General features: G+C 39.3%; 1 protein-coding gene across 1 annotated transcript in view; it reads right to left on the bottom strand.

Moving 5' to 3' along the window:
* The window catches only part of KDR (kinase insert domain receptor), a 68860-nt gene that overhangs the window by 23403 nt on the left and 30338 nt on the right, over positions 1-15119 (bottom strand). The window contains exons 11-15 of the mRNA XM_060778534.2: positions 11486-11609; positions 7966-8074; positions 6269-6613; positions 4691-4837; positions 2876-3007 (exon numbers count right to left, since the gene is read on the bottom strand). Coding sequence (XP_060634517.2) covers positions 2876-3007; positions 4691-4837; positions 6269-6613; positions 7966-8074; positions 11486-11609 — 857 coding nt within the window. The remainder of the gene's footprint in view (positions 1-2875; positions 3008-4690; positions 4838-6268; positions 6614-7965; positions 8075-11485; positions 11610-15119) is intronic.

Below are 15119 nucleotides of genomic sequence, written 5' to 3'. Positions count from 1 at the left end.
GCTTGAAGACCTGGTGGTTTCAACAAGCCTTTGAGAATGACCAGTTCTAGTCCAGCCCAAACATTGTTGAATATGGCCTTGCACTTTTACCTATTATCCCGGTAATCCCTCTAATAGGCCTTGGAAATGAGCATCCACAGACCCGTACCTGCTGTGGATCCCCAAGTGTTTTGGCCTACAACTCCCAGAAATCCCAGCCAGTTTACCAGCTGTTAGGATTTCTGGGAGTTGAAGGCCAAAACATCTGGGGACCCACAGGTTGAGATCCACTGGCTTAGAAGGACACTGCCTCACTAAGTAGGACAATTATAATGGGCTCGTAGCCCAAGAACACCACCTGATGTCTTAATTTTAATGTAAGGGGGACCATCGAGTTTACACCTGATCTAGCTATTGGATAGAGACAGGAATAGCTCAGGAGCAGAATACTTTTATGAGGAAGGTCCCCGGTTCAAACCCATCATCTCCAGATTGCACTGGAAATAGTCTTGTTTGAAATCCTGTAGAATCTCTTGGCTGATAAAGCAGAGCAGAAGTGGAGAACCTGTTGTCCTTCACAAGTTGATCACCACGTCCACTCTACTTTAGCAGGCAGAGGTTCTCATCTTGTGTCATGTAGCCAGTATCATACAATGGGATATTGTTTCAGCATTATTACACAGAACCTGATAAGACAAGTCCTCAATTCTCCCATTTGAAACAATGCCACTTGCATTTCTTATTACTTCTTAAACATTTCATTTAGATTCCACCTTTCTCATAACACAGGATCCAAGATGGCTTACAGCAAATTAAAACATTTCATTTTTTAAAAAAAATCAAAATATGCTAGATTATATTTAAACAAGTCACATCTGTTAGATAACTGAACACATATATTTACATGGAGGACTATTTACAGACACTTTCCAGCCAACTAAAATATGTTACATGACACCTCACTTTAGTATCTTGCTGGGGACCTATAAGAATAACAGGATATAGTTTTGGCTTGCTTGATCATAATAATTTAAAAACCAGTGATTTATCACACCAGGCCAAGGTTTTTCTCACTATTTGAACAGTACTTAAAATTGTATCTAGAGAGAGGACATTAATATTTACAACAAAAATGTGACCTTAGTTATTTGACAAGAGGATGAGAGGTTTCAGTTAACGTAGGGCCTTACTTATGCAAAACACTTCTTGAGTCAGGAGAATAAAAGCAAGACCATCCCAACTATTAGGCAGAAATCACCTAGGCAGATGCCTCCAATAGCAAAATCTAGTGTTTTAATTGATAGGATTATTGCTAGATTCCATTAAATCAATGAGATTTATTCAAGAATAAATTTATGACTGAGAAATTGATTCTGTATGTCTGTTCTCAGTGAAATTTCGATCTAAATGCCTTTCCACACAGCCATATAACCCAGAATATCAAGGCAGAAATCCCACAATATCTGCTTTGAACTGGGTTATCTGAGTCTACACTGCCATATATTCCAGTTCAACTCAGACAAGGTGGGATTTTATTCAGCTGTGTGGAAGGGGCCTAAGTTAATAAAGTATTTTTTATTGTAGAATAAAGTTTCATGGGGTATTGCATGGTGTTTGAATATTTTAAATTGCTTTTAATGCTGTTAATTATTCATTTCAAATAAAGAGTATTAGATTTAATTCTATTTTAATGTTTATAGTCCTTAAAGCTTTTGCCACTGTTCACCACTTTGAGACTCTTTTGGAGAAAGAAAAAAGTGGTATAAAAATAAATAGAAATATAAATGCTGTATATAATAATAATAATAATAATAATAATAACAACAACAACAACAATTCATTCACTGGGACCTATTTGTGTGTGCTTTCCTGCCCCAGGTGCCAAATACCTTGTCTGGTCTGGATTGTGGGCAGCGGGATGGGGGAGGTCATTAATGGTTCTATAGCTTAGGCAACAAAGAGTTTTGACTACATAGACATTACTCAATGTAGATTTGACAGCACTGCTCTCTGTATACTTTTACAACTTCCTAGCCTTTTCCCTTCTGTCTTCTCTTTGAACTTGGCACTCCATGGCATTTGTTTCTTGCAACACAGCTTACGCATACCCTATTTTTGCAACGTTGGTTTCTATCTTTCCCAATTTCATTTTGCCACTTAGGCATAGTCCATCCACCAGAGAGTACAGAAAGGGTACAGAGAGTACAAAAGGGGCCACAGTGGTGCAGCAGGCTAACCCGCTGAGCTGCTGAATTTGCTGACTTTAATGTTGGCGGTTCAAATCTGCGGGATGGGGTGAGCTCCCACTGTTAGCCCCAGCTTCTGCCAACCTAGCAGTGTAAAAACCATGCAAATGTGAGTAGATCAATAGGTACCACCTCGGTGGGAAGATAAATGGCGCTCCATACACTCATACTGGCCACATGACTTGGAGATGTCTATGGGCAATGCAAGCTCTTTGGTTTAGAAATGGAGATGAGCACTACCTCCCAAAGCTGGAGATGATCATCACCCCTCAAGAGCCAGAAGGGGAAACCTTTACCTCATCTGTGTTTCAAAGGTATTCAATGTTTGCCTTGTGTTGTATCTGCCCTAAGTCCTCTCGGGGAGATAAATAAAAATACAAAGAAAGTATTATTATTATTATTATTATTATTATTATTATTATTCAGCCACCTTCTACACTGCCATACAAAATCCAGATTATCTGCTTTGAACTGGATTATATGGCAGTGTAGTATCATATAATCCAGTTCAAAGCAGATAACGTGCATTATCTGCTTTGATAATCTTGATTATATGATAGTGTACAAATGGCCTCAGTGTAAACATGGATCAAATCAAGCATAAAAACATAAGACATAAGAAATCTTTCCCATTGCACAGCGATACCAACCTTCCACTTCAAAAACTGCTGCCGCTTTTGTGCAGCCCAGAACATTGCAGGCACGGCAGGTGTAGATCCCTTCATCCTCCTTCCTTACCCTTCGAATGGTTAGATTCCTGTTCCCATCTTTGAAAATAATACCTTACAGAAAAGAGAAGCAACACAATTACTCTTCTGTTGCTATTGTCTGTCCAGATTACATTTTGTTGCTGAGCGAGAGACATTGAAGCAGATACATTTCGTATGTTTTCTTTTTAAATCTCCAAATGCATATGAAATATGGTAAGGCACATTCAAGGAACCCTACTCCATATCTTTTGTTCAAATAACAGAACATGGGAAATGGATGCACATCTTAGGCCCCTTCCACACGGCTGAATAAAATCTCACATTTTCTGCTTTTCACTGGAATATAAGGCAGTGTGGACTCGGATATCCCAGTTCAAAACAGTTATTGTGGGATTTTTTTTGTGTTGATATTTTAGGTTATATGGTTGTGTGGAATAGCCCTGAGACTGAGCCAGACTCAAGCTCCCAAACTTGCTATCAGAGATGAGAATTGATCATGGACAACTTTTAAAAGTTACTTTTTTGAACTCCCAGCTCCCCCTTCACCCCAATCATTGCGGGAATCTGGGAGCTGTTGTCCAGTATAGCTTGTCCTGGGTCATATTTGGAACTGAATGACTATTTGCTATTAGTTTTTGGCTGAAAATGGAAAAATTACACAATGGCCAGCATTTTGCACAGTTTTTTACCTAATATTAACACATCCTGGTATTCTTGAGGCAATTATTCTGCACCAAAATACATGGTTTCTTTATGCAACAATTGTGGGGGGTAGTATAAACAGTTTCCAGATCGGTATATCTATGTGTATTCAAGATTTTTATGAAAAAGCCAGCAATTTTGCACGCAGTCACACACATAATTCATATGGCTATCTGGAAATGTATTTTGTGCAAACCATTATACTTATGCAAAACCCAAGTCACATATGCCAAGCAAATTTAGTGATACAGTTGCCGTCAGCCACAGTTAACTTAAAAGTACAAAGCAACAACAGAATAGCAACCATCGGGAAACTTCCAGGAATCCATCTAATTTTCCTTTTATCATAAGAAGAATGAAATAGGTAAATTCGAGGTATGATGTTCATGTATTAACTGGGTGTATACAACAGGGATCAGATATTATAGGCTCTGCTCCCAAAATTACGTTATGCAACACAATTTTTGTTCCTGGGTTATAAATGTAATTTCCTAATTGTTTCTATCATAAAAAAAACATGGAAAAGTTTATTAAACTGCAAAAGCTTTGTTTTTGCGGGACATTCTGCAGCACATTTTGCTACAATTTTTCTATGAGTATCTCACAGAGTCTCAACCAATTCAATATTGTTTGTGGCAGCCATAAAAACAAAGTTTCTGGAGTATAACAACTACTTTCAAAGTAGGTACCGCACAATGAAACAAGAAATAACACTTTCAAAGCAGAAACAGAATTATTTTCTAATTTTGTTACATAGTGTTATGAGAGCTACCACTATAGGGTTCCCAATTGAGAGGACAGAATCTACTGCTTCCAGCATACACTGTTCAGACTGGGCAAGGAATGGAGTTGCTCACCTGCCCGTCTGCTCCCATATTCCTTAAATAAGCAGAGGAACAACAGCTAACACACAATATGATCAGGCAGGAGAAACAACGTAATGTGAAAGATGCTTCCTGCACAAGAAATACCCAAAGCATAATCAAATTCAATGGGGAATCTTACATAAGCAACTTGGCAAGTGAACCTGCTAGACACAATATTCAATCTCACCTGAATCTTCAACAAGAGTTTCATTGTTTTTAAACCAGGTGATGAGCGGGGAAGGAATTCCATGTGCTACACACGATACTTGTATTGTTTCGCCAATATTTGTTGTTTGATTCTCAAGGTTTCCCATAATAGTAGGTGCCACTGGTTCTGTTTGGGAAAGAGAAAATTAATCATCAAATTTTTTTCCAATAGCAGTTTTGGAATCACAATCTTAAGTCATTAAGTTGTCAGATTCCACCTAAGATATTGAATTAACTAACATGGCCTATTTTCAGTATCGTGAATAGCAACCAAGTATCTATCATGTAAAACATTGCTGGGACCAGTTTCGAAAGTTAGAGAAGTTACACAACATCTACACAATAAATTCCATAATGTCATTATATTGTAGAAGTGCTTCCTTTAATTTTTCTCTTCATTCTCCAGCTGTTTTGCTTCGGTACTCTCATGTCGTCTACAAACCAATTGGATTAGAACAGTGGTTCCAATCTTTTTTTTTGACCAGGGACCACTTGTCCACTGACCACTCTCCAACATTAGTACCAAAAGGATTATGAATCAGTTTTTGGTCAACTTTAGATTCCATTTGGTTATTTGGGGTGCTGATTCAGAAAACTGCACTGGATAGACCATATCAGCTATAGTTTCTGATACAGAACATATGCCATCCAGTAGTTGCCATCTACTTCCCCACAGAAAACCATATTTAATAATCAAGAGCTGATGTGGTAGTAGGAATCTTTCATGGGTAGTAAGCCTCTCCCGTCCCAACATCCCCATTGCCTTGGCACAATAAAGGGGTTTTGTGAAACCAGTAGCTCTCGCTGCAGTGTGATTTTGAGGCAACAGTGTAGTAATGATGATGCCGCAGACCTTTTTTTTTTCTTGTGGACCACCGGTGGTCCATGGGCCACTGGTTAGGAACCACTGGACTAGAAATTCAGGCCCCTTCCATGCAGCTGAATAAAATCCCATATTAGCTGTTTTGAACTGCAATAAATTGAGGTGTGGACTCAGATAACCCAGTTCAAAGGAGATATTGTGAGATTTTCTGCCTTGATATTCTGGGTTATATGACTGTGTGGAAGGGCCCTCAGATGAAATTCTCCAGATACTCATGTACAGCCAAGTCGTACAGAGTGTTCCTTAAAATATCAGAAGTGCACTGGTTAAAACAGCAGCAATTCACCACTTCTGCTCTTCCCAAATATTCCAACAATTATTAACTCAAAAATATGCATTAAAAGTGCCTATTTAGAAAGCAGATATTTTTAAATTTGCATTCAAAAATGTGGATTTTTGTAGTTTTTAAAAATAACTGAACATTGTATTGATGAATAATATGCAATGACATAAGGAAAAATTAAAGTGGCCATAAGAAGTTAGGTCCACCCATCCTTGAAGCCTGGAAAAGTTACATTTTCCCATGAAAACATCCAGAAACCCCTGCTAGTTTGGAAATTATCCATTGTTGGCCGAGAAATATGGGATCTGTGGTTAAAAAAGAAATTCAAGCTCTGTCCATTCCTAATCATATTGTGACAACGCTTCCCTTCTCACTGAACAGCAAGAGCATACCTTGAACAGTGAGATGTTTGACAAGGCAATGTCTCAATTTGGTCTTTTTGTCTTGCGCGATGCACACATAATCCCCGGTATCTTGGAGGGAGATGTTCTGGAGAAGGAGCTCCATGGTGACATTTTCCCCGTTGGCACTTGAAGCTGTGGCGCTCAGCCGCTGAAGAGCATCCAGGTTCTTGCAGACAGGCATGGGAAGCCTGCCAAGTCTTGTCATGGAGGCCCGAGGGTTCAGCTTAAACCAGGTCAGGTTCTCAAAAGTGAGTCTGTCTGCCGTGCATCGCAACGAGACATTTTGCTTCTCAGTAGGCTGGCCTTGGGGCTGAAGATTAATTTCAAGGCCTCCTGTGAAGGAAAAAAAAGAAATTATTGGGAGAGATCGAGAGATCATCCACCATGCCCAGAGATCTCCACCATGCCCATAGACCTCCAGTGGTTTTCTTATGGAAATGTCCAGGCAATGTAATCATTTTGAAAACAGATGGATTTCAATCCTTGTATGTCACTATATGAGCATCTTAGAGCTTGGAAAAGGTATTCTTTGCTGCTGCTCCTACACTATATAATCCAGATTGTCAAAACAGGTAATTCACATTATCTACTTTGAACTGGATTATATGAGTCTATACTGCCATATAATCCAGTTTAAAGCAGATAATCTGGATTGTATATTTATTTATTAATTTGCCGTATTTATATACTGCCTTTCTCAGCCCGAAGGCGGTTTACAGTCGGCACAATTTGATGCCCCCAACAACATAAATTACTATTATAAACAATTAACATTTAATATAAAACCAGTAAAAACATAAGTCCGCAGCGTCTCATTACTTAAAACATTTTCCAATCGCATCATCCAGTCTAAATTTGCCAGTTACACTGCATTTGCAAAAGCTTGCTTGAAAAACCAGGTTTTGACTTGTTTTCGAAATGTTAGGAGGGAGGGCGCCAATCTAATGTCCCTAGGACCCTAGGAAGGGCATTCCACAGCCGAGGGGCCACCGCTGAGAAGGCCCTGCCTCTCATCCCCACCAAACACATTTGCAAAGATGGCAGGAGCGAGAGCAAGGCCTCCCCAGAAGATCTTAGGGTCCTAGAAGGTTCATAAGGAGAGATGCGTTCGGGCAGGTAAGCTGGGCCAGAACTGTTTAGGGCTTTATAGGCTAAAGCCAGCACTTTGAATTGTGCCCAGTAGCACATTGGCAGCCAGTGGAGTTGGCGCAGCAGAAGAGTTGTGTCCTTCCTGATTCCTGTTAGTAACCTGGCTGCTGCCCGTTGGACCATTTGGAGCTTCCGAACAGTCTTCAAAGTATATGGCAGTGTAGAAGGGACCTTTGTCTAGATCAGTGGTTCTCAACCTGGGGTCCCCAGATGTTTTTGGCCTTCAACTCCCAGAAATCCTAACAGCTGGTAAACTGGCTGGGATTTCTGGGAGTTGTAGGCCAAAAACATCTGGGGACCCAAGATTGAGAACCACTGGTCTAGATGCTGATGGATTGCTACTTCCATTAGCTCTTCATAGATTGCTGTAATGATATTACTAATGGGCCATTGCTGAAATCAAAAAAGAGGAGGAGAAGGAGGAGGATGATCTGGAAGGCCACACTGTTCCTACTCCAGTACGATCAGATAAGGATTTTAGTGCATTTAATGAAACTGGTTGAGATATTATTTGTAAACCCCTGTGAAATACTTACTTGAAACATGAAAAGAGATCACCCTCTCGCCTTCTCCAGCTTTATTACTAGCCACGCATCTATACAGAGCAGATACATTTGCAGCTTGAATGACGAGAGTGCTTACCGTCTACAAGAGAAAGAGGCAATGCAATGTCAGGCCATGCTGGGGCTGAATCCCACACAATAACTCAGCTGTAGCTACCCAGGCTATTATAAATTCCAGCCCAACACAACCTACCATTGTTTGAGTATCCTGTTTGCATCTGAAGCTTACATGACCTGCTGCTTACCCATTCTGGCAAACAAAAGTGAAATTGTTTAATTTTCCTAAAACCATCTTGCTACAATTGTCAATAAGAGATCTCACTTTGGCCAACTGAGAGCTTAACATTTTAAGTAAAACCCAAAATAGAACACTTTCTTCAACATTCCTTTTGGCCAACTTGAAGCGTGTTTATACAAAAGTGAATCTCATGGTGTGCTACATGATTTATATTCTAATAATTCAGTCAGGAATCCAGTCTTCAGTTGCAATCCAAAGCACAGTTACGAGTGAACAAATCCTACTGGACACAAACTGGGACCTAACTCTGAACGAATTTCCATAGATTCTGTTCTTTGTCTTGGTAAATTTATTTATTTATTTCAAACATTTGTACCCCACCCTTCTCAATCCCCTGGGGGGGGGGGGGACTCAGGGCGGCTTACATCCGGCACAATTCGATGCCATTACGTATAAATAATAATACAGTAATTACATATAAAACACAGTAAATTAATTTTAAAATTAGTTTAAAAATAAAAAGTACATTAATGAAAAGTGCAATAATACTGGCTGTCTAGCCTTATGTAGAAACAAATTCAGTGAGCACAACACAATCGGAAGCCTGTCCATAGTCCATTTTCCATAACATTATCATTATTACCATTGTCAATTATCTGCCAACTACCCCAAGGCCTGGTCCCATAACCATGTTTTCAATTTCCTCCTGAAGGCGAGGAGGGATGTTGTTGACCTGATTTTGCTGGGGAGTGTGTTCCACTAGTGGGGGGCCACCACCGAGAAGGCCCTGTCCCTCATCCCCACCAAGCGTGTTTGCACCAAAGGCGGGGCTGAGAGCAGGGCCTCCCCAGAAGATCTTAAACTTCGAGGTGGGACGTAGAGGGAGATACGTTTGGACAGGTAAGCTTGGGTGGAGCCGTATAGGGCTTTATAGGTCAAAACCAGCACTTTGAATGCTTAAATGACATCTGCCATTATGCAAGGTGATATAGTACAATCACCATCCATATGGGGGCAAGTATCCACGGTTTCACCTATCCTCATCTGACAAAATATGTCCTCTAGAAATCTTCTAGGTCCTCCAGTTGATTCTAAAGTATGTTTCCACCAGAAGCTGCCACAGAGTTGTGTCCAGAGTAACTCTATTGTAACTCCCAGTAGAGATCACTCATTTCAGTAGGGTTTGCTATTACCCACAGTTTCATATTTCCTATGGTAAATTCAAGAACATATCCCCCATGGCTACAAGAGCTGTACTAAACAGTGAAATCATTAGAAATCCCTATTACTGTGGGGTTTTTTTTAAAAAAAACCTTTAATTTTCAATGTTTTACCATTGTTATTCTATCTTTTGCATATTTTAAGTATGATATGATAAGATAAGGGATTGATTTAGGTGCATACAGCTGAGCAGCAGTACAGGACAATAAAGACTGCCCAAATATTAGTGAGTATTTGCCAAGAATCTCTATTTATAATATTATAATGTAATACAGTATAATACTAGTAATAATAATTCAATATTATAATTATAATTATATATTTAATTACATGTAATATTACTAATAATATTACAATATAATGGTATAGTGCAATATAGTAATATATACTGATATTGTACTTTGCTAATAATATAATATTGTATGAAAATATATTTTGTAAGCCGCTCTGAGTCCCCTTCGGGGTGAGAAGGGCGGCATATAAGCACCGTAAATATATATAAATAAATATTGCAATATTTGAAAACTAATTCATTTTAATATGCAATACATGAGTAAGGAAATTACATTCATCATGCTATTTGTTGCCCTACTTTGTTGATTTCTTTTCTTCCTTTTTGTGTGAAAAATGATCGCCATTGATCAGAAAGTAAGATGCGGTAAAGGATGCTTTCAAAGGAAGCATTAAAAAGTAAGAAATTATTACTCACTAGATCAATGTTCTTGCATGTTTCATTGTTTTTCAAATGTACAACAACAACAACAAAACTTTATTTATATACCACTCTATCTCCCCGAGGGGACTCAGAGCAGTTTATAAGTAACATCATCAATACATACAGAGTAAATAACATAAACATTAAATTAACAAAGCAATATAAGCATAAAAATCACAATAGCACATATATATTTAAAATAATTCCCAAAATAATTCAAGGCAATTTAAAAAGGCTGGGCTAAGGCTAGTGCAATTTCTAGAGGGTCCGGGAAATTCAAAATTTTCTATCTGGGCAGTTTCAACAGAAAGGAGGAAACCATGAAAATGAAAAAAATCTGGCTACCAGTATTTAAAAACTCTAAAATCAGTACAGTAAATAAAGAACAACACTCAGAAAATAGGAGAATTCCAGACAGGAAACAATCAGGGCCAGCTAATGCCTCCCAACAAAGGATTTCCCCCAGGCAGGAAACAATCAAGCTTTATAATACTACTACTACTACTAATAATAATAATAATAATAATAATAATAATAATAATCTTCATTTATACCATGCCACCATCTCCCCGATGGGGACTCGGAGCGACTTACATCGGGCCAAGCCCAAACAACATATTACATCAAAATAAAATCAAAACATAAACAACAAGCAACATCATCAAAATTACATGGAGAGAAAAAAATACAATACAGCTTTGAAGCTGCAATGCTATTCAATGCTAAATAAGGTGGAGAATTGCAATATTTACACTTCCCTCAAGCAGACAAGAGTTATTTCTCCCACCTTGGACATTCAACAGATATATAAACCTCACCTGCCTAGTTTCCAACAGACCTCACAACCCCTGAGGATGCCTGTCATAGATGTAGGCAAATTGTCAGGAGAGAATGCTTCTCGAACATGGCCATACAGCCTGGAAAACTCACTGCAATGATTCTGGCCATGAAAGCCGTCAACAACATATCTATCTGCTGTTCATAAAGCTATTTGTAATGCATGGCTTCCAAGCTTTGGGCAGGATTGTAAGTTTTTTAAGCCCATCACTGACCTGGATGCCTCTCTGTTTCATGGTTATGATTCTATGTGTTTACAGGAGAATGTCACATTTATATAGGAGTTCTGCCCAATTATTTGTGGGCACAGTTGTTTCTACAGTGGATTATTGGTATCCATGGAGGTTTGGTTCCAGGAACCCAAGGATACCAAAATCCCATTATATACAATAGCATAGTAATACCAGGTAAGCCACTAACTTAGATCTGTTTTGATTTCTTCAAAGAACATTGCAAAGACAGAAAACAGATGACAAGCTCACCTTCCTTTTCCCAGCAATAAAAGCAGATTGAGGTTTCATGATTTCAATCTGATTCCCACCTCTTCTGTCAGTTATATCTTTCCATTTCTTACAGGAATAAGGGTTGTTTCCCTGTCCAGCTTGGCTGCAAGAGAAAAGATGACCGAAAAATCACACTTCAAGAGTTTGTATGCCTTAGGAAATGATGAAATAGGCATGTGCACAAAAGAGAGAGAAGCACAGGACAAAAGTGGGTATGTAAACTTAACAACAGAAATTAGTATGGGAACATCTGATGCCGTGAAATACTGAAACTAATCCAAAATCTGGATGAATTAAGAAACACTTATTTACAGGTAATTTTGTTACTGAGGATGTATTGCTTCTTTGCTGTGTTGCTTTACAACAGTTTACACAGGGATTCCAACAGCATTCATCCAGATTTTGGATTAGTTTCAATATTTCACGGCATCAGATGTTCCCACAATAATTTCAGGAGAGAATGCTTCTAGAACATGGCCATACAGCCCAAAAAAACCTACAACAACCTACTGATTCCGGCTGTGAAAGCCTTCGACAACACAGTAAAGAGGGACTTTGAAGCAGTAACACTATCTGCCTTTCAAAAATAACATTCCAAGCTCTGCAAGGGGGCTATGAGCCCACTTTCGCTAATGTCCACAAAACTGGGCCACTGGAGAAAAAAAGGAGGAATGCTATCAGCTTGGATGGATTACCCTAAAGAAATGGGAAATTCAAAAATTCAAAAAACAGAACTCAATGAGTACTCAAAGTGTGATAGAATATGTTACGTGCCATTGGGAAAACAATAATATTTATGTGTCATTACTCCAATGCTGGGGAGGGGAATGACAGAGAAATGGGACTCTTAAAAAATCTCTTACAATGTATAGTATCTTGGAAAATGGCATGGTTTATTGGAATTCCATCCAGTGGCAGTGCATTCCTTGAATGAGGACATAATACAACATTTTGTACTACTTACCTATATAAATAAAAATGTAATGTTCGTTTGTGGGATTAACATAACTCAAAAACCACTGGACGAATTGACACCAAATTTGGACAGCATACACCTATCAACCCAATGTATGTCCTTCACTCAAAAAAATTGATTTTGTTTTTTGGGAGTTGTAGTTGCTGGGATTTATAGTTCATCTACAATCAAATGGCATGATAGAATTGAACCAAACAGGCCATACAGGACTCCCATGACCAACACCAGAAGGGTTTGGTGAGCATTGACCTTGAGTTTGGGAGTTGTAGTTCACCTATATCCAGAGAGCACCATGGACTCAAACAATGATGGATCTGGACCAAACTTGGCACGAATATTCCATATGCCCAAATATGAACACAGATAGAGTTTGGGGGAAATAGGCCTTGACATTTGGGAGTTGTAGTTAATGGGATTTATAGTTCACCTATAATCAGAGTGTTCTGAACCCCACCAATGACAGAATTGGGGCAAACTGCCCACACAGAACCCCCATGACCAACAGAAAATACTCAAGGCCATGCAGTCCAACTCCCTTCACGAGAGCAAGAAAATGTAATCAAAGCCCTCCTGACAAAGACCCATCCAGCCATAAATATAGATAGATATGATTCACACACACAGAGATATAGTATCATAGATTTGAAAGGGACCCCTAAAGAAGGACAATATGTTGCATGTTCCAGAGTAGGCAAACCAGACAATCTCCACATCAACACAAACAAAGAAACAGCAAGAAATACTGTTGACGCACAAGCATAAAGAAATTACATAAATTAGAAACCAACACTTTCTTGTTACTTTATTTTCCAGATCACAGGACTGGGCCACAGCAACGCGTGGCAGGGGACAGCTAGTAAAAATTAAAATCAATCATGCCCAAATTTCTGAGACATTGCCACTACATAAAAATAGAAATTCCCAGGCCCTAGAGGGAAATTCCTTCCTTATTATGCTGAACAAGCCAACTCAATCAGGATATTGACAGTGGGGTAGTAGGGGGTGTCAGCAGCTATTCTGAGAACAAACCTCCATTCATAAAATGGACAATTTGAGTTAATTTAGTTCGAGAGGAAGACAGAGAGGAACGTAAAAATCATTGAGGTCCCTAATGGGTTTCTCTAGGATAGTGGAATGTAGGTAGGAAGTGTCCAGGCATTCTCAACCCCCCCCCCCCCCAACCCACCAAAGGAAGAAGATAGAGGAAGTTATTTTAAAACAACAACAGGAAGGCTGGCTCCTTTTTGGCTTCCTTTTTTCTCTTTTTGAAAAAGAAAATCCTAAAAGGAAGTCTGTCCATATGCAAAACAAAGATAAGGAAAGAGGAGAGACTGTCATTGGGAAGCTCATTCTATCATTCCCTGGCATCAATCATAGCACTTCCTCCAAGATACCCTTTCACACAGATAAGGGACAGTGTCAAATTCGACGGTGGGTTGACGCAAGAAAGCAACAAACAAACTGCTGCAAGCATAGGCGACAACAGCTTTCGGAACTAGCCACTACCTCAAAACACAAAACCCTATGCACCCCAGTTTGAATCCTGACGCATTAGGATTGAATCCTGCAGAAGTGAGAAAACATCTCACTTCTGCAGGCTGGATCCAAAGCTGACGCATTAGGATTGAATCCTGCAGAAGTGAGAAAACATCTCACTTCTGCAGGCTGGATCCAAAGATTGTGTTGTCATAGGTTTCATGGCCAGAACCACTGGGTTGCTGTGAGTTTTCCAGGCTGTATGCCTTCCAGGCTGTATGGCCACGTTCCAGAAGCATGCTTCTGGAACATGTCCATACAGCCTGGAAAACTCACACTAACCCATTTGCTTTGAGCTGGATTATATAAATCTACATTGCTACATTGCTATAAGGTTTTCCCCTGATTTTAAGTCCAATCGTGTCCGTCTCTGAGGATTGGTGCTCATCTCCATTTCTAAGAAGAAGAGTCAATGTTGTCCATAGACACCTCCATGGTCATGTGGCCAGCATGACTGCATGGAGTGCTGTTATCTTCCCGCCGGAGCGGTACCTATTGATCTACTCACATTTGCATGTTTTTGAACTGCTAATTAGGAAAGCCCCTATGCTAGAAACCTTCAAAAGGAACCTTAAAACCTGGCTCTTCCGTTGCGCTTTTGGTGAGTAGGTATACAACCTCATACCATTGCTTAGCCTCAACGTTTTGTCATTGTGGGAAAGCTTGATTTCACAATTCTCTGTTTTTAATGAGCCCTCCTCCGCGGATAACCTGCTTCTCCTTTATCTCACCCGAGTTTTTAATCAGTTTTCAATTAGTTTTTTTAATCATTACATGCAGCCTGCCCATTGTCACTGTGATTATGTTTACTGTACTTTTTATATTGTTATGCATTAATATGTTTTATGTAATTATGATGTTGTTGTCTGTTGGTTGTGTTTTCTGCTTTATTTTGCTGTAATTTGTTGTTTGGTATTGGCCTCATGTAAGCCGCCCCGAGTCCCCATCAGGGAGATGGTGGTGAGGTATAAATAAAGTTTTTTTATTATTATTAATTACATTGCTAATTTTGAATTACATTGCCATATAACCCAGTTCAAATCAGATAATCAGGATTTTATATGGTAATGGGGAGATGGTAGCGGGGTACAAGTAAAGTTG

This window comes from Anolis sagrei, chromosome 5 (genome assembly GCF_037176765.1).
Source record: "Anolis sagrei isolate rAnoSag1 chromosome 5, rAnoSag1.mat, whole genome shotgun sequence".
Lineage (NCBI taxonomy): Eukaryota > Metazoa > Chordata > Lepidosauria > Squamata > Dactyloidae > Anolis > Anolis sagrei.
This window is presented reverse-complemented; position numbering and strand designations above follow the sequence as displayed.